This window comes from Dendropsophus ebraccatus, chromosome 8, assembly GCF_027789765.1.
Source record: "Dendropsophus ebraccatus isolate aDenEbr1 chromosome 8, aDenEbr1.pat, whole genome shotgun sequence".
NCBI classification, from domain to species: Eukaryota; Metazoa; Chordata; class Amphibia; order Anura; family Hylidae; genus Dendropsophus; species Dendropsophus ebraccatus.
In genome coordinates this window covers 18,741,243-18,766,754 of record NC_091461.1, presented here as the reverse complement: position 1 = coordinate 18,766,754, position 25,512 = coordinate 18,741,243, and the positions used below count along the sequence as shown (strand labels likewise).

Here is a 25,512-nt window from a genome sequence, read left to right as displayed (position 1 = left end):
GGTTTCATTGAGATCGTATTACACAGCACGATAATCTAGGGGGGGGGGGGGGGGGGGGGGGGCAGGTCAGCGCTCTCTTGTTGTGCATGTCAGATGATCGTTGCCTTTGAAGGTGCGCTATTACAGTGGTTGGTAATCAGGGTCCAGGTGGCACTGTTTGAGGAAAGGGTACCAGTCTGTCCCACTTCATCTACTTCCTTCCAAAAAGAGCACCACCCCTGTCCACAGGTTAAGTGTGGTATTGCATTCCAGCTCCAATAACTTCATTGGCACTGAGCTGCAACCATCCACACTGAGGACAGGAGTGATGCTGTTTGTGGATGAAAGCAGCCATGTCTGGACAACCCCATCTCTACAGTGCAAGGTCTCACCTAACAGCTCAGCTTCCTGTAGGGGGGAGGCATATGACCGTCAGCTGCAATCCCTCTCATGTGGCCGCGGAGTGAGAACATTGGGTGGAATGTGGTAAGTCAGTGTGACATGTCAGCTATGTGAGAACGCAGGGGGAACCTCCCATAGCTGAGGACATTACAGATGTGTGTTCAGGACATGGTGAGATCAGGACCTCTACCACCAGGAGTCTCCATCCCACAGACAGCATTGATCAGCACACATTATGTCACCAGACTGAGCCTTCCTTCCTGTCCATTGATTTTTAGGTCACATTTCCTGGAAACCAGATCCAATAATAACAGCAGACGCCCAATAACCATCATAAGCTCCTTGTAGAAGGTCACATTACCTCCCCTCTAAGTGCAGCTTAATGTGCTGCACAGGGAGATGCAACCCTCCACCTAATACCAGCAAGGCTTCTCAGTGTGGCGCCCCCTAGCTGTCTGTAAGGTGCTGCTGCTGGGGGAATAGGCTACAAAGCCTGCTCTCATTCTGTGGCTTTCCTGGTACAAGTGAATGGGGTGGTGTCGCATGACCCTGCTGTTGACAATAATTCATCCGGGTAATACAAAACCACAACTCCCACCATGCTTCTATAGCAGGAATGGGGAACCTTTGTCTCCAGCTGTTGCAAAACTACAACTCCCATCATGCCTGGACAGCTAAAGCTTTGGCTGTCCAGGCATGATAGGAGGAGTTGTAGTTTTGCAACAGTTGGAGGGCCGAGGTTCCCTACCCTTGTCCTATAGCAAAAGGCAGTGAGGTTATGTTGAGAGTTGTGGTTTTGGATTATTTGCCATGGCAGGGTCATGCCACACGACCCAATTCACTTGTATGAGTGATGGAGTCATGTGACATGGTTGGAGTTCTGTAACCACTGCTCTCTTGCCTTCTATCCATACAAATTCAGCCCCGACAAACATCAGAAACCACAAGACTTTCCATTAAAAGAATTTATTTCTCTTAATATCATAAAACACTGCAATATCAAAATAAAAAAAAAAAAAGGAAGTGTTGTACCTATAACCGGCCGCCTACGCCACGGCCGGCGTCTACCGCTACATTCTGTGCTTCTAAACAAACGGACGAGGCCGATTAAAAGGCACCAGACCCTAATAAAAGAGGAAGACTGCTTTAACAAATACTTGTACAGCATCCGTAGGGATCATTGTTCAGCGCTGGCTCATATATATTATAGTCACTGGATCCAGACCTCAGCCTAGAGAACAAGGTAACAGTCTACAGGAAAGGGATGGAGTGGACTGGAGTTACTGGTTTCATGTGATTAATCACTTTATACTCCGTCTATCAGTTTCTCAGTAATTTTTTAGATGTCTGCTTGCTGTCAGATCTGTCCAAGTTTTCTAGGACATTTCTGTTCGTTAACACTTAGAAAGGTATAGGCTAGGTACAACTGTAACAGACCCTCAGCTGTAAGTAGTAGTGGTTACAGTCAGAGGATGAAATACTCTGCAGACCTTAGTTTTTCAATAATCCCAAATGAGATTGGAACATAAATATCAGATGACCCCCTGATGATCAGCTGGTTGAGAGAGCAGTGGTGCCAGGCTGTGGCCCCTTCACTGTATAGCTGCAGCTGAGCTCCATTCAAGAGAATAAGACTGAGCTGGAGTACTAGACATAACCTCTACAGTAGGGATGGGGAACCTTCAGCCCTCCAGCTGGTGCAAAACTACAATTCCCATCATGCCTGGACAGCCGAAGCTAAAATGGTGGAGGGCCGAAGGTTCCCCATCCCTGCTCTACAAGTAGTATGGTGTGGTGCTAGGTTAAAAGGGTTATTCAGTGCTACAAAAACATGGCCACTTTCTTCCAGAGACAGCACTGTTCGTTCTCCAGTTCAGGTGTGGTTTGCAATTAAGCTCCATTCATTTCAATGGAACCAAGTTACAAAACCTGCACCCAAACTGGAGACAAGAGTGGTGCTGTCTCTGGAAGAAAGCAGCCATGTTTTTGTAGCACTGGATAACCGATTTGATGAAGAGGCCACAGACTTCTTTAATCATCTGACCAGTGAGGTGGGTCTCTCCCAATGACAGGTCATCAATAGCAAAATAAAAAGTACAAGAAATATAATACTGATCCATAGAGGTTCTTCAAATAGATATTTGGAGCAGGGTGACAGAGTTTTAGCTTGGGTACTGCCCCACATTTATGGCATCTCCAGGGCCCAGGCTCGCCTAGGGAAGCAGCCTCCACATCCAGGCAGATAACACATTGAGTGGTGGTCTCATCTGTTTCTGTAACTACCTAAAAAAGTGCACTACCACCTCCCCATTAATACTCCACCTGTATGTGAAGGCCGGGCTGATCGGGGGACCTAGGATTTCCAGAAAGATCCACATTTATGGCGTATCCTATGGAATACACAGGTTTTAGATGACCATTAATACCTTTGCATTTTAGATTCTGTGTTACAGCTGCAGTTTCTAGGCCCATTGCAGGGAGACTAAAGCAGAACAATGGTCATCCAAGTCTTAACTCCATAGAACCACAGGGGTCCTGGTGCCACTTCTGCCATATGGACAGCTAGACATGGGTGCAATATGCCAGTTATGGAAGCCCTGAATGGTATAGACAGACCGATGGCTCTCCAGCTGGTGCAAAACTACAACTACCAACCTGCCCCAGACGCCCTCAGGCTGCCTGGACATGCTGGTTATTTTAGTTCTGCAAGAGCACCTCTGCTACCCTACATTCTCAGACACTTCCAGGCTGCCTGGGAATACAACAGCACTACAACTCACAGAATGCCCATGTGGGTGTCTTTAGTAGTTTTGCAACAAGCTGGAGAGTCACAGGTGAAAAGTTATTGTACAAACTAAACCCAACTCCATGCGGCAAAAAGTGCTCTGGTACCGAGACCCCCCCCCCCCCCCTCTAGTATTACTACATGAATACTGCAATAACTTATAAAGCTTTAGTGGAGTAGAAGTCAGTGGGTGACAGGTCATCCCCGTTCACTACAGGACTATGATTGACAGACTTGTTTGTGCGCTGAGGAGTCGCCGGAGGAAATGTCGGTGTTGCAGACTTCTCGTCTTTCCCAAGCTGGTTCTTCAATACTCTATTTAACAGAGGTTTGAGTAACCCCACAGTCAGCTGTCCCCCGAGGCTGCAGAACGGGGGTGGATCTGCCTCAGCCTTGGGCAGGTTCTGAAGGACAATCCGCAAGATGTCCGTGGCGGTCATGTCCTCGGGGCAGATGTCACAGAGCTGGCTTATGTAAGAGTCCAAGTGTCTGTGCTTGACGAATTCTATCAGCAGGGTGATGAAAATGTCCTTAGTGATGAGCGGGCTGAGCTGGGAGAACCTCCGCGTCTCCTCCATCACCCTGGACCAGCGTTGTAGAGCGATCAGCATATGGATGGCCTGGATGATGGCCTGCGGCCTCCCGCTACTCAGCAGGATCTCCACCTCCAGCTCCACATTAGTGTTTGCCTTCCGCTTCCCCAGAACGGACAAGGCCCTTTTATAGAGGGGGGCACCCTCACAGTTATCTTTGGCAGTAAAGTTCCAGGAAAGGCCCGAGCAGTCCTGGGCGTGCTGGACAAAAACAGGCAGCCACTTGGGCTTAAACGTGCATAGAGACTGACAGATGACCTCAAAGAGAGGATAGACTCCATTGTGAGAGGCGTCCCTGGCCCCCGACGGGACCGGACTCAGCACCTTCTTCCACAGGTCAGCGGTGGCTCGGATCACAAGTTTACCCTCTCCATTCTGAAGAAACTGAAAGTTATTCCTTACAGAGAGCCAGGCCGCTCTGGGAAAAGTGGTGAACAAAGAGTTAATATATAGCAGCCCGTCCCGGTCCATGTCCATCTGAAGGAGCCGTGTGATCTCGTGATCCACCAGCTCCTTGCAGTACTTCTCCATGTCTTCTCCGCACGCGGTAAGGACGCAGCTCTTGAGAAGTTCTAGACTCATAAAACTTTGGAGTTCGTTGTCCATGTTGCTGAGGAGATCTGCGTACGGCGTCTGATCCTTGGACTTGCTGTTCTTCTGGTAGGTGCTGAGGATGGCGGACAGGGTGATGGGTGCCTGGAACATCCCCCCTTTCTTCAGCTCGGGCACAGTCAGCTTAGCGTTGCTCAGGCTTCTTCTTTGATAGTACTTACAGGCCTCTTCATAAACCATGTCCAGCAATGAAGGCTCTGACTTGCCTTCATCTTCGGCGTCGTCAGAGCAGCCGATCCTGTAGATGCCGTTCCCGGTGAGCACCTGGATGTCGTCTGTATCCAACAACCTCAGGAAGAACAACTCTTCTGTGTTCAGTATCTGCTTTGCCAGAAGACTCCCTGTACTGATACTGATGAGGAAGACTGTGGTATCTACAGCACAAGCCAAGGTGTCCGCAAATATCTGCATTCTCACCTGCGACTCAGTCACTAGATCAATATCAAAGATATGTCTGACAACCCCGTCCTCATAAAGCAGATAGATCTGCCCAGTGGTTGTCATAAGCAGCAGGTGCCCGGCCTCGGTGACCACTGACTGCAGGACGGCTGTGGGCTGCTGAAATGACAGGAAGCCGGCGTATTCTAGGACCATCCTCTTAAAGTCGCCCTCGGTCAGGGCCTTGCTATGCAGGAGGCCTCGGGTCGGGGTGGCCATGGACATCTTGTCTTCCAGGAGGGAATAGATGAGGATGGGATGAGAGACGACATCTGGGATCATGTAGATGTGGTCGGGGGAGGAGAGCATGGAGTAGAATGGACTGTGATGGAGGACGATCTTCATGCTGCCCAACGTCACCTGCTGGAGAGAGAGAAAAATAGTCAGCAGAGCACTGGTGTGACAGCCGGCAAATTCCCCTACTGGTCTCCATGGTAACAGACTACAAACAAACTGTGCAGTCATGACTCCCTCCATTACCTCTGCTGTCTGGAAGTTACCAAAGTGGTAGTGGTAAGGAGTGGAGGAAGACGTGACTGCAGGATCAGACTACAAAGAGGGAGGGCTTGTAACCATGGAGACACATAGGTCTTCAGTAGCGCTGCAAACAAAACAGGAAGTTTTTAAGCGACACTATTTGCCTTCTACCTTACAATTGTTAGCTTAAAGGGGTTATCCAGGATTAGAAAAAGAACAGATACTTTCTTGCAAATACAGCGCCACCCCTGTCCTCAGGTAGTGTGTGGTATTTCAGTTCAGCTCCATTCACTTTAATGCAGCCGAGCTGCAAAACCAACACCTAAACTGAGAACAGGAGAGGCGCTGTTTCTGGAACATGGCAGCCATGTTCTCTAAGCCTGTACAAATCCTTTAAAGCGAATGTACCACCGATACATTGAATTTCTAATATTTACATGGATAGAGCGGAGCGGGCATGGGGATGACGATGCTGCAGTCCTTTATTTGACCTGCGGCCCAGTGGCCACGTATGGCTCCGCTCTATTCCCAGAACAGCCCTCCTCTATAAGAGGAAACCCCTCCCCTCTGACGTGGCTCCATTGCTTCACCCCCGCCCAGGGCCCGGGAATAAAGTAGCGTCATATGCGGGAACGGGGCCAGGGTTGGGGGGGGGGAAAGGACCGTGGCACTGGCATCCCTGTGCCGCTCTATCCATGTAAGTATCAGAAAAGCGATATACCGGTGGTACATTCCTCTTTAAAAACAACTTATCAATGGGGCAGGTAGGTAGGCAGTCAAATTGTCGTGGCCTAGAGCATCAGTGTCCTAGGCCTGTGGCACCTCCCCCCCAGGGGTATTCTGAAAGTGATGGAAGAGGCGCTGCAGGGCTAGGACACTGTTGCTCTAGGTCATGCCAGTTTGACTGCCCGCTGCATTGATAAGTAATTTTTCCTCTAAATACCGGGAGAAAGGCTGCGGTGTCGGCAGTGTGCAGGTACAGAATCGCTTCGAGGCCATGTTCAAACTTTGTAATAACGGCCATTGTTGGACATGGCTGCGTCACACAATGGCAGCTGTCCTACATGTTCAGCCGGCTGACACTACATTCGCTCCTCTCTAGTCTTGTCCGGCTCCATAGCTTAGTGGTCTGTACATGATGGGAGTTGTAGTCTTGTAAAAGCTGGAGGAACGCTGCCCAGCTACAGGGGAGATCGTGGAGCATAAACGTCCCAGCAACCTTGTGGGTGACACAGGAGAACAACATGCAGAGAGCAGCTTATTCCATTGCGGAAACAAAAACTCCCGGCAACTCGGAAAACCCCTTTAACAACAAAGAACAAGAGGTTCCTCCCTATCGCCGGGAACACCGGGACTGCAGGACTCCGAGCGCGGGGACTGTGTGCACTGGTGCTTGTAGAGGTGGGCACAGCGCCGCCACCAGCAGGGACACGGGCACAGCGCCGCCACCAGCAGGGACACGGGCACAGCGCCGCCACCAGCAGGGACACGGGCACAGCGCCGCCACCAGCAGGGACACGGGCACAGCGCCGCCACCAGCAGGGACACGGGCACAGCGCCGCCACCAGCAGGGACACGGGCACAGCGCCGCCACCAGCAGGGACACGGGCACAGAACTAAGGAGTATGGTCTCACGTTTCCTTAAAGGGATTACCCAACCCTATAAAGCAGATCTAGCCATCCTCAGGACGGGCCAACAACAGATCAGGAAGATCAAATCAGTACTGCAGTGTAGTCCTATACGTCTGGCCATGATTGTAGTTGTAGTACCACACCATAAATTACAACTCCCAGTGTGCCCAGGGAGCTTAAAGGGGTAGTTAACCCCTCCCCCCCCAAATCAAAAAAAAAAAAAAAAATCTATCAGTTATACTAGTGCCAGAAAGTTATATAGATTTGTAATGCTGCGTTTACGCGGAATGATAATTTGCCCGATCGTACGATTAACGATTTCAAAGTAACAATTTATTTATATTTTATAACGATCAGCGTTTAGACGGAATGATATACCGTATGGAAAATCCGTAGCGAAAAATCGGTGAGCGACGATTTGAGAACACGTAAGATCAAAATGAACGATTTCTCGCTCGTTGCTTGATCGCTGCGTTTACACGTTCGAATTCGATCGTTGTCGTGCAAATCCGAACAATAAATCGTTCCGTGTAAACGCAGCGTAATTTACTTCTATTAAAACATCTTAAGTCTTCCAGCTGCTGTATGCGCTGCAGGAAGTAGAGTATTTTCTCCAGAGAGCAGGAGAGGTTTTCTATGGGGATTTGCTGTTGCTCTGGACAGTTCCTGACAATGGACAGAAGTGGCAGCAGAGAGCGCTGTGTCAGACTGGAAAGAATACACCACTTCCTGCAGGACATACAGCAGCTGATAAGTACTGGATTTTTATTTTTTTTTTAGAGAATATACACCAGTTATTTGAAAGAAAAAGGTGAACAATCCCTTTAAGACTGTCTGGAGCTCGAGCTGTAATAAGACAACAACTCCCAGTGTGCCTAGACAGCCTTCGGCAGGACATACAGCAGCTGATAAGTACTGGGAGCCTTCAGCTGTCTAGGCACACTGGGAGTTGTAGTTTTATTACAGCTGGAGCTCTGATCTATATCTAATCTAAGCTCATCCACATCAATGTGAACAGCGCCCATGCGTTTCCAGTGCGTTAGTTCCATGCATCCTCTCACCTGCTGTGCGCTGAGCCGGAGGGACCTGCGGCAGATACAGTACATATAAGGGTTGGAGGAAGCCCTCTGTTCACACCACACCAGCTCCCCTGCGGTACCGCAGCACACCGCCACCACCCGGGCCCGGGGACTGTTGCAGAGCTCCAGGGACTGCGGCATCTCCCAGCTCTTGCTGCCGGCTCTCCATAGATCGGCGCGGCCGTTGTCCCACACCAGGCAGAGCAGCCAGTCCGGGGGCCAGTGAGGGAAGAGCAGGCCGCAGAGCTGAGGGGAGTCCCGGCCCGGCCAGCTCTGCTCCAGCACCGCCCCGGGGAGCCGCGGGAAGGACAGCAGCCGCCTCTGCCGCACCAGCCACACCACCAGGTGTCTCCGGTCCGGGCTGCAGAACACGCGGCTGTCCCGGGCCTGCAGCGCCTCCCGCAGCACCTGCTGCCGCCCGAACTCCCCGTAATCCGAGAGCAGCCGCGGAGGCCTGAAGTGCGTCATCCCGCTCCGCTGCCGCTTATCCCGGCATGGCGGCTCCGCTCAGCTCCCTCTCCTCATCACAAGACCGGCCCCCGCCTGACTTCCGGATCACCTGGGACGGGTGGGCGGATCCCTCCTCAGCAACGCTTAACCTGATTTGCGCTTTTCCAACCAATAGCATTCGACCCACGTGACAACCCCCTGGGAAAAACTGACCAATGACGATCAGGTTTTATAGATCGGGAGGCGTGGCGTAAAAAAAATCGTCGTCGTCACTTCAGGGGAGCGGCTGTGAGATGACAGGAGGGGAGACATGGGATGTACCATTGAGATGGTAAACAGGGGGGGCAGCGCGTAGACTGGCGCTGGTTGTATAACAGTGTGCGGCGGATCACCCCTCTTCCTTGACTTGCTGGGTTCCAGTGCTGCATCCTGGCTGATGCCCGGCTGGAGCTGCGGTGGGGTCTGCAGCCGGTGAGGGGTGTACGTGGTGCTGGTGAGTAGTGAGCGGGTACCCGGATGTGGAGGGGGGGCTAAGGGGCTGCTGTGTGCCCTATGGGGCAGGGGCAGAGGGGGCAGCCGTGTGCTGAGCGGTGTAGGCCCCATGTGGGCACAGGAAACCATGGTGGCGGCCTGGGGAGAACCACAAGTCCCAGCAGCACCTCCCCACCTCATGGGGCTTGTAGTTCCTCATTGTATGGTGACAGGATCTGTGGGGCTCATGTGTGGTCAGACTTAAAGGGGCACTCCAGCCTGTAGTTGTTGCATAAAAAGGTTAATTTATTCAGCTGTAAACAGACGGCAAGGAGATCCGGCAATTAAAGGGGAATTTAATTGTCTTCCAATTAAAAAATCTCCAGTCTTCCCGTACTTATCAGCTGCTGTATGCCCTGCAGGAAGTGGTGTATTCTTTCCAGTCTGACACGGTGCTCTCTGCTGCCACCTCTGTCCATGTCAGGAACTGTCCAGAGCAGCAGCAAATCCCCATAGAAAACCTCTCCTGTTTCTATGCTTATTATATACAGTGTAATTTTCCCTATGTATATTCATTGTGACGTGTTTATATGTTTGTACACGGCTTTAAAAACACTGTTGATAAAATTCTAATAAAAAGATTGAAGCGGAAAACCTCTCCTGCTCTGGACCGTTCCTGACATGGACAGAGGTGGCAGCAGAGAGCACTGCGTCAGACTGGAAAGAATACACCTCCTCCTGCAGGGCATACAGCAGCTGATAAGTCCTGGAAGACTGAGGATTTTAAAATAGAAGTAAATTACAAATCTGTATAACTTTCTGACACTAGTTGATTTGAAAGAGAGAAATTTCTCTGGAGTACCCCTTTAAATTTGCAGATGTTTCCCGAACCCAAACACCCGGTGGTGGCTGAAGAAGTTAGATGCAGCCCAAGGGAGTCCTGGAAAACAATGGTACAACCATAGGCTATGTTCACACAACTTATGAGACCGGCCCCGGTCTCTGCCCGGATCATCTCGGCCAGTATTTAAGTACCGGCTGGATGATCTTTTCGGCGCAGGGCCTCAGCGCGCGCCCGCATCAGAACCTCCCACCGCACACAATGAAGCAAACGGCCGGAGCCGCTCTCTTCATTGTGTGAACTGACAGGTCTTTCTGCGGCTGCTATTTACTGAATTGCGGCCGCAGAAAACTGACGTGTCAGTTCTTTGCGGCCCCGTACGGGATCCCGGCCGGAGCTTATACTATGTGTATACGCTCCAGCCGGGATCCCATAGAGGAATAGGCAATGTTCCACATTGCATAAACTACGGCCGTTGTTGCCGATGGCAACAACGGCCGTACTTTTACGTAGTGTGAACATAGCCATAAGCTGTATCCATGTTTTCCCAGACTCCAACTTCTGTAGCCACAAAAAACCAGACCGCTGAGGGTTGGGGAAAGGTTCCTCATCCCTGCTCTGTTTCATTGTGTGTGGGTGTGTATGTGATGGCGGTACAGGAAAAACAGGCAGTGTTACCAAGCAGTCAGCCTTCCCCGATCTCACATTATGCTATAGGTCAGGGGAAGGGAACCTTAGCCCTCCAGCTGTTGCAAAACTACAACTTCCATCATGCCCGGACAGCCAAAGGTGTCCAGACATGATGGGAGTTGTAGTTTTGCAACAGCTGGAGAGCCAAAGTTCCCTCCCCCTGCTGTAGGTAAAACTGCTAAAGGGAAACAAACAGCAGGTTAGAAGCTGCTATTATGTTCCTATAGAGCAGGGGACTCTGAGAATGGAGGTAATTTTACAGCACGAGAACCTCTGAAAGGGGTTATCCAGGATTAGACAAAACACTGATATTTTCTTGCAATAACAGTGCCACCCCTGTCCTCAGGTTGTTTGTGGTATTACAACTCCATTCACACCCAAACTGAGGACAGGAGTGTCGCTGTTTCTGGAAGGAAGCAGCCATGTTTTTCTTTGACTGGATAACCCCTTTAAAAAGTTATTCAAGTTTTTTTGTGCTTAGCCGAGGGAAAATCAAACAAAAAAAACACTTAGGGCTCGTTCCCACTGAGGAAAGGTAGCGGAATTCCGCGACGGAATTGTCCGCCGCGGAATGCCGTTAGCCTCCCGCTCATAATGGGAGTCTATGGGAGGCGCGCGCTCCTGCCCTGTCCGCGCTGAAGAATGAACATGTTCATTCTTCAGCGCGGACAGGGCAGGAGCGCGCGCCTCCCATAGACTCGCATTATGAGCGGGAGGCTAACGGCATTCCGCGGCGGACAATTCCGTCGCGGAATTCCGCTACCTTTCCTCAGTGGGAACGAGCCCTTATCGTCATTTCCAATGCCACCCTGTGCATGTAACTCCGCTGAGGCCGTCGATTGGCTGAGCGGGCAGGTCAGTGAGGGTTTCCCCAGACTGAGCAAATTTAGAAAAATAAGAAAAAAAAATTGGAGTACCCCATTTAGGGCATATGGAGGGAGCGGGTAGTTATCGTTATGAGGGAGTGGGGGGTTGACCAAGTGGTTTTAGATAAAAGGTGTGAACAGCAACTGGTCATTGAGACCGTCTGGTTCCAGGGTTTTGAGACGATAAATCCACTGGGTTTCCATTCTTAGCAGTCTATTGTCATGATCGCCCCTACATATATCGGGTTTCTGTCTTTCAATAGCTTGGAAGGTGATGGTGAATGGAGCTTGTGGGTGCGCGGTCCGCATGTGGCTCGACACTGGTTTCATCCGTGAGTGTTCGATGTCGCCGATGTGCTCAAGGATCCTTCGCCTGAATTCTCTTTTGGTCTTACCCACATATGACTTAGGGCATTCACAGGTGGCCAGGTAGATAACACACTGAGTTTTGCAGTTGACGAACGATCTGTTCTTATAGACTTTGGGGTTGGTACCAGAACAAAAAGTTTTGGACACTGATATGTAGCGGCACGCTTTGCAGGTGCCACATCTGAAAGTGCCAGTGGTACGAGTTTCCAACCAGGCAGAGGGTTGGGATACAGGAGGTGTATAGTGGCTGTTGGTGATCAAGTCCCCTAGGTTACGTCCCCTCCTGTAGGTGACCTGTGGGCGGTCCGGGATCATAGGGTTAAGATGGGGGTCTGTTTTGAGGATGGGCCAAACTCTCTCCAGGATGGATCTGAATTGGGATGCTTCGCTATCATATGTCCCTATGATCCTTAAGTCTCCTGATGTTCCTATGGTGTCCTTATTCTTGGGTTTCAGGAGTTCCCGGCGATCCTTTTGTTTAGCTGTTTGATATGCCAGAGAAAGGGTGCGGTTGGGATACCCTCTTTCCTTGAATCTTTCTTGGAGTAATTTGGCTTCTTTCTCGAAAGACTGTATCGTACTGCAATTCCGTCTGATGCGAAGGTACTGCCACTTAGGGATTCCAGTCTTTAGGTTGAGGGGATGGTGACTTTCCCACTTCAACAAGCTGTTTCCCGCTGTGGGCTTACGGTATGCTTCTGTGGAGATTGTAGTGTCCTGTATCCTTATGACTGTATCTAAGAAGCATATTTGTTCTTTGTTGATCTCAGATGTGAAGCACAGACCAATCTCGTTTATGTTCAGTTCTTTGATGAATTTGTGGAAGTCTCCGGGCGTGCCGGACCATAGGATGAGCACATCGTCTATGTAGCGCCCCCAGAATTCGATGTAATGGTGGTAATGATCATATTTGTCGCTAAAGACCACTGTGTCCTCCCACCAGCCCAGGAACAGATTAGCGTACGAGGGGGCCATAGGGCTCCCCATCGCAGTGCCCCTGAGCTGGTGGTACACTCTGTTATTGAACAGGAAGTAGTTGTGGGTGAGTATCCATTCCAAGATCCTGATGATGAAGTTGTTATGATTGGTGAGGTGTACACTCCTCGTCTGGAGGAAGTGCTCCACCGCCTGTAGGCCTTGTGAGTGTGGGATGGAACTATATAGAGCCTCGACGTCGATGCTTCCCAGGTACCAGTCCTTCTCTGTCGTGATGTCCGCCAGTTTTGCCAGGAGGTCCATTGTATCGCGGATGTATGATGGAATGCTCGTGACCAACGGCCTAAGAATCTCATCGATGTAGATTCCCTGTGCATGTAACTCCGCTGAGGCCGTCGATTGGCTGAGCGGGCAGGTCACATGACAACCCCTAACACAAGAAGCAGTGCGCTCCTGGCTCCTTGAGAATAATGGCGGAGTGAGGGTTTACCCAGGCTGAGCACATTTAGAAAAATAAGAAAAAATAAATTGGAGTACCCCTTTAATGCCAAGTTGGCTGCACCCTAGAGAAGATCGGTCTTTTTACCTGCTGTGGTGGGGGTGGCATCTACTGTTCTCTGTTATCAGCCCGCTGCGTGACCGGGCATCCCCTATCAGCAATGCTGACGTCTTCTCCTTCCCCTGTGATTACATTTGTGTCCTGGGATGGTATTCTATGGGATGTAATGTAATATATCTACAAGGAATCCTTTGTTCTGCTTAATTGTTGTTCTGAACAAATTCTGCGGTTGCTGAGAATGCTCGGCGCGGCCTCACGTTATTCTTAGAAAATTCTCTGTGCAAATGTGGATCTTGTGTTCAGCGAGGGGACGAAAAGCGTCCGGGAAGCGGGTCTGTCTGTGGAGCGTGCACCATATTACTGCCTGTAATCCCCAGAGCCGGTGTATCTAAGCCTGTCCTGTGAGATACTGTTTAGTGTGTACTGAGGCCTGCTGATTCTCCCCCTAATAGATAGTATTTGGGGAGAGAAGGATCATTTGCCCAATCATTTGGTTTTTCAGGAGTCTGGCAGCGGCTTACTTCTCTTTCTCCACTTGAATACTTGACCAAGCCTTTAATGTTTGATACAGTTCGTTCAGCTGGTGTATCTAAGCTTTATGTGATATTCTCTGCTGAGCTATTGTATCTATACCTAATGTGTGATACAGACAACTGAGCTAGTATATCCAGGCCTAGCATGTGTCCGAGAAGCATATATCGCTACCTTCTCCATTATGAAACTACTGGACACAGATCTGGTCGGCTGCTGAAATTCATTATTGCCAGAATCACAGTGTCTGCAGCCACATTGACTGGAGGTTAAAGCAATTGTATTTAAAAATCAATGTAAAAAAATATATATTAAAAAAAAAAGTCATGTGTCTTAAAAGATACATTCATATATTCATTCATTCAGTATTCATTCTTTGATTACTTATGAAAAATAGCAGTTTTTATATTGACCACTAGATATCAGCACAGTAGGGATGTGTCTAGTGCGGCTTCTCATTTTACAGCCTGCTGTGAACATTATGTGAATATTACTGCAGGTGCAGGAATAAAGGCAGGACTGTTATACTGCCTGAGCCAAGATAAGCAGGCTGCAGCACTGATGAGGGATGTGTATAACTATTAAAGGGGTACGCCAATGAATTTTTTAAAATTGGTGGCAGGGAGTTAAATAGATTTGTAATTTACTTTTATTTAAAAATCTCCAGTTTTATCCAGTACTTATCATTTGCTGTATGTCCTGCAGGAAGTGGTGTATTCTCTCCAGTCTGACACAGTGCTCTCTGCTGCCACCTCTGTCCGTGTCAGGAACTGTGCAGAGCAGCAGCAAATCTCCATAAAAATACCTCTCCAGACTGGAGACTGGAAAGAATACACCACTTCCTGCAGGACATACAGCAGCTGATAAGTATACTGGAGATTTTTAAATAGTAGTAATTTACAAATCTCTATAACTTTTGGCTAGAGTACCCCTTTAAGGCTGGACTGATCAGTGCATTAGACCGCCATATAGCTAGGCCTGTAGAGATGCAAAGGAGGAGATCGATAAAAATGTAAATAAAGTTTCTTTTTTTTTTTTTTAACCAGATTATGCTTTAACCATGGCGCAAGTAGAGAAGAAAGTGGGGCTCCTCCGAAAGTCGTCGGCCACCAAGAAGCCCTTGAAGGAGAAGGTGGTGTTGATGTATGATGAGATCTTTACGGTAAGCTGCATTACGGTTATATGACCATGTAATACACGGACAAGCGGGGCAGTTATATCCGTACGTACACTAAGGGGGTGTTTGGGCTGGGGGGGGACCCCTTTAATTCCCATCACTAGTAACATCTGCTCATCCGCTTTTCATGTTATTTCCGTCCGTGTACTTTACTCAGACTCCGCTGTTATTATCGGGGACTAATATCTCCTGAATTGATTCATCTACACATGCAAAGTGTCATTTTCCAAAGGGTTCCATGGTAACTGAAGCGTTCGGATCCCGACGTTACCATGGTTTTCTTTCATTATTGTCAAATAAAAAACCCTAATGTTGTGTGTGATGGAGCGCGGCCGGGTAATGAGCAGATTGTCTGCGGCTTCATTGTACCACGGAGTATTAACCCTAATGCTGACCTGTGCCGCTGCAATGATGGGAGATGTTGTCCCCGCCGATAATTACCGGGAATGGCCAGAGCTCTCATTATACATTATTACTTGTGTAGTTATAGGAGGAATTAGAGGCACAGATGTACAGGAGAGCCGGGGGGCCTGCAGGCGGAGTGTAGGGAACACAACTCAGATGCAGGAGGGGTCTCTGTCCTGTGGTCCCTCATCTCTTGTGGATAAAAAACGGTTAATAATAATCCCAAACCATGAGGCTCCCCAGCTGTCAGTAAACTCCAGCAACCTAATGGTCTCTAAAGTACAAGTCCAGCAGTTGTATGTAAATCTGAACCTCCCCCCCCCCCTCCAACATGCTGGGAGTAGTAGTTTAGCAACCACTGGAGAACCACAGGTTTAAGGGTACTGAAGTACATTTAAAGGGGTAGTCTGGCGGGGGGGCTTTCTTTTCCTGACACCAGGGAGGAGGTGGCTGAGGGAAACGACTTCCACTCACCTCCCCGGTTCCAGCGGAGGGTCCAGGTTCCCGGACGCTTCCTGGTGTCTGACACGGGCCCCAGACATGACGCCTCAGGTCCGCTCAGCCAGTCAGTGACGGAGGCGGGATCCGTTTCAAGTCCGCTCAGATCCCGCCTCTGTCACTGACTGGCTGAGCGGATCTGAGACGTATCGTCTCGGGCCTGCGTCAGAGACCAGGAAGCTGCCGGGGACCGGAGCGTCGCGATGCGGGACCCGCCGCTGGAACGGGGGAGGTAGGTGGACGTCGTTTCCTTCAGCCACCTCCTCCCCGGTCCCAGGAAAAAAATGCCCCCCCCCGCCGGAGTACCCCTTTAAAGGGGTTTTATACATTTATCATCTGTTTACAATACCAGGTATGCTAAAGCTCTGTTCACACAGGGATCTCAGGAGGGAGGGTCCCACTAAGGCATCTAGTGATAAGATCCTGAAAATAAATTAGATGATAAGGGGGAAACCTCATTTAAAGGGAATCTTTCAGGTCCCTACCAGGTACAAAGCTGCAGACAGCTGTCGCACTTTAGATTCAAAGGAAAATGCTACAAGCAGATAGCTGTGACACTTAAGCTCCTGAGGAAAACACAATTTTATAACTTTGCAAATGGCCTTCAGTAAGACTGTTACGGGCCTGACAGATTCCCTTGAAGGGTAGCTTCACACATACCGTATCTCAGCGCATTTGATGGTGCGGATCTGCAACAGATTTGATCTAAATAACTGAACACAGCATCAAATCTGCACCATGAAATCTGCTGCGGATCTTGTATGTGTGAACGCACCCTAAAGAGGAATATCACTTCTTACATTAGTATATATGGAGTCCAGGTCAACCAGCAGGTTATAATGGACAGAAATTGTATCTTCTATATAAAGCTGACGGAAGCGAAATAACACAGCATCTGGGGGGCACAATTCAATAGTTGCATACTTCTAGGGTATTACATAAATGTGCATCTATCATTGCTCATTATCCATACATTTCCAGGAAGAATAGCAGAGGAACAGCACAATACAAAGCTACCAAGATAGTTTTCTCACTAGTATAGCAAGTATTTACTAAAATACACAGGAGAACGGACTGGTCATCTTTAAAGGGGTACTCCGGTGAGAATCTTTTTCTTTCAAATTAACTGGTTTCAGAAAGTTATATAGATTTGTAATTTACTTCTATTTTCTTTCAGTACTCATTAGCTGCTGTATGTCCTGCTGGAAGTGGTGTAGTCTTTCCAGTCTGACACAGTGCTCTCTGCTGCCACCTCTGTCCATGTCAGGAACTGTCCAGAGAAGGAGAGGTTTTCTATGGGGATTTGCTGCCGCTCTGGACAGTTCCTGACATGGACAGAGGTGGCAGCAGAGAGCACTGTGTCAGACTGGAAAGAATACACCACTTCATGCAGGACATACAGCAGTTGATAAATACTGGAAGACTGGAGATTTTTAAATAGAAGTAAATTACAAATCTGTATAACTTTCTGAAACAAGCTGATTTGAAAGAAAAAGATTTTGCCAGAGTGCCCCTTTAAAAGAATTGCCTCAGCAGGGATGTCCTGCGTCCAGTTAATTTGTCCTGGAGAAGTCTTGGCCAGCCGTGCATGGGAAATGTACTATTACATGAATGGCTGGCCATGTCATATGAGGCGTCCATCAATAGAGGAGCCACTGGCATAGATCAGCCCAGGGGCCCATGCTTGTTAGCTTTATGGCTCCCAGTATATTGATGTATAACAATCTGTGACATAGCAGTCTTGTAGTCATCACCTTATGCACAATGACCAACCTTACATCTTGTCTGTTTTTTTAGAAAGAGGATCCAACCAAATCCAACCCTCGGTTTTGGGATGAGCTTTTTCTCATGAAGGTAATTGCATCAAAGAAACTGATAACGGATGAGATCACAGACCTCACCATATTCTACCCACTAACCTCCGACTTCTGATATTTTTAACCCTTTGTAACTTTGCACTGAACAGGTCAATCTGGAGTATCTGGAAGCCAAGTTGGAATCGTTGGATGGAGAAGAATTAATGAAGATAAAGGATAATATAAACAGCCTTTTCCAGCATTGTATCCAGGCCCTGAAGGCAGAGCACCAGATCCGAGTGGTCAACTCCTTACAGGTAAGCAAAACATTGGCCTGCACGTCCAGTACACCTATTCACACTGTGCAGGTGCACGCTGTCATGGCTGAGCTCCTTACAGGTAATGCAGCTATGGTAGTCACTTTGGGGAGTATCGCTGGCACATGTCCCAGCCACATATACAGCCCATAGCACTGACCACCAATGGCTGGAAATGCGGCTTCTTGGTCTGATGGTTTGCAGTTCAGATCCTCTCTACATAGAGTATGCCATGTGATTCCAGAGGAAAGGTTTTCGGTAAGTTTACATGATGTTTATTTGCTGTTTCTGTAGACGCTATGCGCCCTCATTCGTGGAGTTCATCAGAAGAACAAGTCGACGTCCGGCTTTGACATTATTAACATGCTGATGGGCTTTGACAAGGCAGAACTCCGTATGAAGGTGAGAGGAAAGATAACATTTCATCCCTTAAAGAGGCGCTGTCACCAAAATAAACTTTTGCCATGTCAGAAAAAAAGGGACACATTCGGTCAGCTCTCCTAGAACACCATTCACACTAGGCAGGAGCACGTTGCTATGGCTGAAATTGCAAACACACAAAAAGGCAGAGAAATGCAACAGCTCACTGCTAATAGATGGCAAGATACTCAATACAAATATGAAGATTGCTAAAAGCAGCCCCCCCCAACTGGTAAAAAAAATCTCCATAAAAATAATGAGGCTCTTGGTTACCATTTGCAAATAGTGTAAACCATCCCACCACGATAAGGGGGCCTCCTGCTCTGGGTGCACCCTACACTGTACTTTGGCCTCTCCATTGTTTTTTTTTTTTTTTTTTAGCAGTTGGAGGGGGGCCTTCTTTTAGTGATTTCCATATCTGTGTTGGCCATGTCAGAGATGCTACATTCTGAGAGCCATAACTTAATAATTCGACAGATCTCAGATGGCTTTTTTTTTTGCAGGACATGCTGTATATTTAAATGGCACAATTTTTGGTAAAAAAACATTTTTGGAGGTGGAATGAACACAAAAAAAAGCAATTTTGTCACGTTTTAATATTTTGTTTGTAGTCATTTGGGTGGGGAGCCGCCCGTGACTAGTCACAGCCCTCTGTCAGCGCACACAGAGCTGTGACTAGTCCTGGGCAGCTCCCCACCCAGATGGCTAGTTGCCGCCCCCTTCCTGGCCACGGGCGGCGTAATAAAACATATTTTTCCCTTTTGAAAAGCTACTGCTTCAGCCGTGGCTGGTGTGTGCCATGAGCGGCATAGTAAGGGGCCTATTCCACAGAGTGATGGTTTAAGTTCCAACATAAAATCATCGGGCACAAACCGTGCATCGCTGCGTGGAATAGCGGTGCGTGACCATTTCAGATGCGCCGTACATTACCTACACATGTTGCAGATCTTCTCCTGCGCTCCTTTTTTCTCCCGGTCCCACGCTTAGCAGCAGCTTCGGTGCGGCCCGTCTTAGCTGACAGACCGCTCAGCCAGTCACTGTCTAGGACCACCGCGGCCAGTGATTGGCTGAGCGGTCTGTCAGCCCAGACGGTCCGCACCGAAGCTGCTGCTGTGCGCGGGACCGGGAGGAAGAAGGAGCGCAGGAGAAGATCTGCAACATGTGTAGGTAATGTATAGCGTTTTAAAACAAGGGCTGCAAGGACATCGGTAACGATGTCCCTGCAACCCTCACTAAACGATCATTGGGCCGTGAAATAGGCCCCGTAAACGAGCGCTGATCTAGCAGATCGGCGCTCGTTTACATTATTGATCGGGCCCCCATTGACCCGTGGAATAGGACCCCACCTCTATACTGTACTGCTGGGAACCATATCAGCACAATCGTGCTGATTGGTTCCCTTTAAGCCCTTTAATCTTATATATCCGCTGTAACACAAAATCTGCTTCTGTTCTGAATAGAATTAGTGCAGCCATCACCGGGTAATCTTCTGCTTCCGATAAGTAGCAGATGATCAGATTTTTCACAATATTAAATGCTGGATGTACATTAAATAGGGAACTCGCCGCATTTTAGGCTTCATTACTGTGTGCTAATGCAGAGGAATGGTGGGTGTAATGGTGCACAGCTGGTGTTGGGGATGATAATTATTATAATTTCCTAATATTTGTACAAGTCGTGTGATTATAATGTGTGAGCGATGGTTTTCCACAGAATTTGATGGAGAGCCTGGACATTCTGCTGTGTGGGGAGGGCTCCGAAAGCCTCAAGAGCCTCTGCCTGAAGCTGCTGCTCTGCTTAGTGACCGTGAGTAACGTCAGGACGAGATCACACTGAACACACACACAAGGGTTATAGTGACAAGACATTGACTACAGGTCTTACTATACAGAGACATCAGGTCCATAGACATTAGAGGAAAATCAGCCAAAGTGGCTAGCAATGTGTATGTATGGTGGCTTCCCAGCCCACTCTGCGAAAGATTGTGTCTGGGGGGAGAAGGGTCATGTTGGATTTCATCTGCTGAATCCTTTATGCTTTCAGGAACATAAAACACAAAAAAGAAGTCTGACTGTGACTTTATTACATGCGTGCTCTGCTAAACTGATCGTACGTATGTATGAAGGAGAGCCGTCATATGTATGGCTTCCTTTAAAGGAGCACTCCAGGCTAATAGTTCATGTTGTTCCTTGATTTTGAGTACCCATCATGCATCACTTTCTCAGGTTTTGCATTAGACATAACCCTGGGTATTTGTTTTTCACCCCCCCAGTGTTCCCTTAAAGGGGTACTCAGGAAAAAAAAAAATAGTTTTTTAACCAATTGGGTTCAGAAAGTTATACAGATCTGCAAACGACTTCCATTTAAAAATCTCAAGCCTTCCACTACTTATCAGCTGCTGTATGTCCTGCAGGAAATGGTGTATTCTGTCCAGAGCAGTAGCAAATCCCCATAGAAAACCTCTCCTGCTCTAGACAGTTCCTGACATGGACAGAGGTGGCAGCAGAGAACACTGTGCCAGACTGGAATACACCAATTCCTGCAAGACATACAGCAACTGATAAGTACTGGAACACTGAAGATTTTTAAATCTAGATCATTTACAAATCTGTATAACTGCCTGACACCAGTTGCCCTAAAAGCAACTTTTTTCCTCTGCAGTACCCCTTTAGAGGATCCGCAGCAGATTTGATGGCGTATATATAGCAATGTAACTAAATAATTGAACACAGCATCAGATCTGCGAATACTGTACGTGTGAACCCTTACATTTTTTTTTTTCCATTTTAGCAAGTAATGCAATGTCATTAGGATAGGTCGCTGCTTATTGATCAGTGAAATGGAGCCACAGGAACCCTGACTGATCATGAGACAGAAGGGGTCAGCTGTCCTCTACAACCCATTACAGTTTCTCTCCAACCCGTTACAGAATACTTGTTTGATATAATTTCATTCAGCTCAGTGCTTTCTTCTTTGTTTCCCTGTTCCAGGTGACGGATAACATCAGCCAGAACACCATATTGGAATATGTTATGATCAATAGTATATTTGAAGCAATTCTACAGGTATGTCTGATATGTACAAGTTGTAGACAATATCACCACTTCTTTTCTTTTCTTCCCTTCTGCAAGGCTCCAACAGGAACATAATTTTAAGTTGGGCCGTACATATTTTTGACTGGTCCCAGCTGACACTCCATGACTTAAAGGACAACTCCAGCCAAAGCATATTTTTGAATATGTTATTACATAAGCGAAGTTAGACAAATTCCTAATGTACATTAATTATTGGAAAGGCACATATACTGCTATTTCTCTTAACTTAGTAGATCAGGCAGGCTTCAAATTCTCTAAAAAACCGTGACGTCACGTCTCAGGTGTAATTCATATGAAGTGTCCAGCAGGGGGCGCAGTATATGTAGGACTCTATGTAGTGTATTGTGAGATGATTTTTTACAGTACACTATCCTTTAGTGATTTTTATGCAATACTTTGGGGAGCAAGGACACTGGGCGGCAATGAGCAGTGAGGGAGAGAGGTGCCTGTGCATCTAACTACCTCTCCCATACTATGAGCGCACGGGTCAGGAGCGCTCATATTATGAGCAGATGATAGGGGAGTAGTACCAGGGCCGATGCCCATCCTCCCACCGCCGCACACCGGTTCCGCCATCCTGGCAGCTGCCAGGCTCACCGCCACCCCTGCGTCCTGCCGACTCGGTCCGTGATATCAGCCCCGGCAGCTCTCATTATCCGCCTCCACTCTGCAGGCGGCTGATGAGGGCGACGGGACAGGAGAACACCAGGGGAGCGTGGAGAGATAGGGATAAAATCTTTATTATTTAACCCCTTAACAGTTTATCCCCGCCCACACAATTATTGAGCCATGTTATAGGCTCGATAAGCGAGCACAGATCTAGTAGATTGTCGCTCACTTACCCCACTCATTGGGCCAACTAATATGGTCTTATTGTGTCTGTGCTGCCTTTGGGGATAAGGAAGGAATGGAGATTTCCTATCTAATCCTTCTATACACCATGGAGGCTTCCTGGGAGACACAAGGCCCTTTTTGATGGGCCAACGGCCTCCAGATCTTGGGATTGAATTATTTATATGGCTTTATAACAGATGGGATCGCTGGCCCTTTTACACTGGCCACTAATGGGGAATGAGCATTCATAGGAATATTCAGCCGATAAACAGCCTGTGTAAGGGGATTCAGACGCTCCTACCTCTCCCTCTGTTAAAGTGTTTTACACACCAGTTCTGTGTTTCTAGCCATTTCTACTTGGATCACAATGAGCTGTGGGATTTGTAATAACCTATGGAGCCGACCATTTGTCTCAGTATTGACAATGATATGTGGCCGACTGAATCAGGTTCTGATAAGTTTGCATTTTAACCTGTCCGATCCTTTGGTTCACTGGGAAATAAGCAGCACCAGGGGGTCTGATGACCACTCATCTCCCTTTCTATACTGACAGCATACATGTATTATTATATTATATATTTGTGTTATTATATATTTCTATACTTATTGTAATTTTACAGTGTTTTGTGTTTTGTCTTGTTTTTTCAGATTCTGTCCCATCCTCCCAGCCGCAGGGAACATGGCTACGATGCTGTGGTATTGCTGGCACTTCTAGTAAATTACAGAAAGTATGAAGTGAGTGTTTATATGACAGATATATATATATATATATATATATATATATATAATATATGTGTGTGTGTGGCTATTAAATCTGTGTTGCGTTTCATTGGGGGAGGCCATTTTTACTGATACGGGGGCAGGTTATAATACAAGAGCAGGATGCAGAGAAGCCACAGTGTTAGAGGCTGCACAGGTTTAGAATACTACGGCAATGAATGGTCACTCATGTCTACTATTCATAAAGGGGGCAGCTACTTATTGGTATCCGTGTAGATATATACAAGGGCTCTGTATGGTGCCAGTCCTGTGGTTATGTGTTGCTCACTATCCTGGCTTGGCCTACGTCCATAGTAAGGATCACAGCTTAATGGTAGCCATACAGATTACGCGGATATTGGTAGCATCTGAAGACTTTGATGGGTCTGGTGGATTATCTTGTGTGTTTGGAGGCGTCTTGACTCCTGACAGCAGGTATTGGGGGAGAGAGAAGAGTCAGCCAATTTTAAGAAACTTTGTAATATATGCCATTATCTGCATTCAAAAAGACTTTCCCCAGGTCCCCCCCTCCCTCCTCTCTCATTCACTGCTCATTATCAGGAAATCTCGACTATTACATCAGTCGGGCCCTGTGTAATCTATGGAGAGGGGAGGAGGGAGGAGGGATATTAGTCGCCAGCAGAGAACAAATGATTACCCAGCACGACCTGTGTGAAAGCCGATATTCAGAGGTCAGAGAGGTCAGTGCAGACTTCAGAGGAGATAGCCTGGTGATGTAGCTGTAAATTAACTCTTTGTTGTCCTGTTTTGGTGCCTCATCTCCCTCCACCCCTCCCCTCTCCATAGAGAACCATAAAGACAGGGGGGAGAACTTCAAACTGGTTTTTCATGATATAAATGCATTTTTCAGCTAATAAACCCAATTACAAAGTTCCTTAAAATCGCCTGTACTATTGATTTCTGCAAAAAATGTAAACGACAGTGACACTTTAAGTCACTGCCAGAGACATAAGCCCGCCATACCCATTAGCCATGTGTATGTTACTCCGCCCACTGACAAAGCATTATTGGCACGCGTTCTTGTGTATGGGGCGGATCAGATGAGATATCTGCCAGCCAGCAGCTTGTTATGTGTATCGGCTGCTGTTCCTCTCAATGTTGAAAGTGCCTGTATATATTGTGGGGGGGCTGCAACAATAGCTCTGAGAGGTACCAGCATGTGTATGGCCACCTCAGGTTATGTGACACTCACACTAGGGCCTATTAATAGAAGGCCAATGAGAGAGGACAAACCACTGCCAGGCTCCTCTGGTCATGGCCTATCTTCCCTTGGAAACAATAGGATCAGTTGAAATCCAACATTTCGGGAAACAAACCAGCCAAGCTGTACCCTGTTTGAGATAAGCGGCTTCGCAGTTGCCTCCCCCCCGTATTATAATACTGACAGTCATCCGATGTTCCCGCCGGGCTTCATTGTCTGAAGGATTTCTGTGTATTTGATGGCTGCCCGGTTGTGATAACCCGCTGGTAATGCCGCCCATGTGTATTCAGCTAATCCCGGCTAGAATGACTTCACGCTCTGTAATATCCTTTCCCTTGCAGTCGGTGAACCCGTACATTGTGAAGTTGTCTATCGTGGATGATGATGGGACTTTGAATGTAAGTAAAGTCTTAGCACCTTCTTAATCTTATTTATTATTCACGATTCCTGTCTTATATTGTAGTAATCCATTCTGCGCTTGTTCTTATTCTAGGGGATGGGACTGGTTATTGCCCGGGCATTATTTGAATACAACACGTAAGTATATAGAGACAGGCCAGCTTATATCTGTCTGCACTGTGTTACTGCCTATATCACCAATGCCTGTGGCTCCTTGTGCTCTTAGTTACCTGCTCACTATGCTGGGATGAAGAAACAGGTTTGGTTCTAGAAGATAAAGCCATAACATTAAAACTTTTATTGTGTATGTCCACTGTGGAGCTGTGCCTCATTGAGACCTGGACTTTACAAGATTGTGGTGTCTGCACCAAGACATCCGCAGCAGATCCTGTGCGGTATGAGGTGCGGCCTCCAGCAAATCCCACAGATGATCGATCCAATTAAGATCTGGGGAATCTAAAGGATGAGTCACCACCTTGATCTCTATGCTGTTACCATTAGGGGGTTCTGCTGCCATGATGGGGGGGGAGGCTTGGTGTGTACCATGGTTAGGTAGGTGGTACATGTCACAGTAATATCCATATGATGCCAGGACATAAGGTCTCCAGCTAAACATTGCCCATCACACTGCCCTCGCCATCTTGTCTTGCTTCTCATAGTGCATCTTGGTGCCATCTCTTCTCCATGTAAGTGTTGCGCATGCACCCTGCCGTGATCCATCAGACGTAGGGTCCTATTACACGGAGCGATTTTTAACGACTAATGATAAACGACCGCAAACTAGATTGTTTATTGTTAACCTGAAATTGTCACCATATTACACAGAGCGATAATTGTTACTATGATCGTTTATTCCTTCTGGTCCCAGCAAAACAATGAA

At 47.8% G+C, this 25,512-nt stretch overlaps 2 protein-coding genes across 5 annotated transcripts in view; one reads left to right on the top strand and one right to left on the bottom strand.

Annotated features, from left to right (window-relative positions):
- Positions 1-1,509: 1,509 nt before the first annotated feature.
- HPS6 (HPS6 biogenesis of lysosomal organelles complex 2 subunit 3) lies at positions 1,510-8,601 on the bottom strand. 2 transcript variants are annotated; one of them, XM_069979949.1, is made up of 2 exons: positions 7,980-8,601; positions 1,510-5,172 (listed from the first exon to the last, which is right to left on the bottom strand). In XM_069979949.1, exons 1-2 carry the CDS (start codon positions 8,463-8,465, stop codon positions 3,325-3,327), a joined length of 2,334 nt encoding a protein of 777 aa, XP_069836050.1. In that variant the 5' UTR covers positions 8,466-8,601; the 3' UTR covers positions 1,510-3,324. The 2 variants fall into 2 exon arrangements, with proteins under 2 accessions (XP_069836050.1, XP_069836052.1); XM_069979951.1 differs by having other exon boundaries at positions 1,510-5,169.
- Positions 8,602-8,725: 124 nt separating this feature from the next.
- Positions 8,726-25,512, top strand: part of ARMH3 (armadillo like helical domain containing 3) — a 31,653-nt gene continuing 14,866 nt past the window's right edge. The window contains exons 1-10 of one of the 3 annotated variants that reach the window (XM_069979954.1): positions 8,726-8,778; positions 14,757-14,872; positions 17,588-17,644; positions 17,757-17,903; positions 18,198-18,305; positions 20,037-20,129; positions 21,314-21,388; positions 22,901-22,987; positions 24,575-24,631; positions 24,727-24,770. In XM_069979954.1, coding sequence (XP_069836055.1) covers positions 14,771-14,872; positions 17,588-17,644; positions 17,757-17,903; positions 18,198-18,305; positions 20,037-20,129; positions 21,314-21,388; positions 22,901-22,987; positions 24,575-24,631; positions 24,727-24,770 — 770 coding nt within the window. In that variant the 5' untranslated portion in view covers positions 8,726-8,778; positions 14,757-14,770. The other 2 variants (XM_069979953.1, XM_069979952.1) reach the window with 2 other exon arrangements.

Bases quoted from the DNA above. Each gene is read 5' to 3' on its own strand.
- HPS6 (XM_069979949.1), bottom strand. From the start codon at position 8,465: ATGACGCACTTCAGGCCTCCGCGGCTGCTCTCGGATTACGGGGAGTTC. The intron at 5,173-7,979 runs GTGAGAGGATGC...CTCTCTCTCCAG, and splicing joins TCCGGCTCAGCGCACAGCAG to CAGGTGACGTTGGGCAGCAT.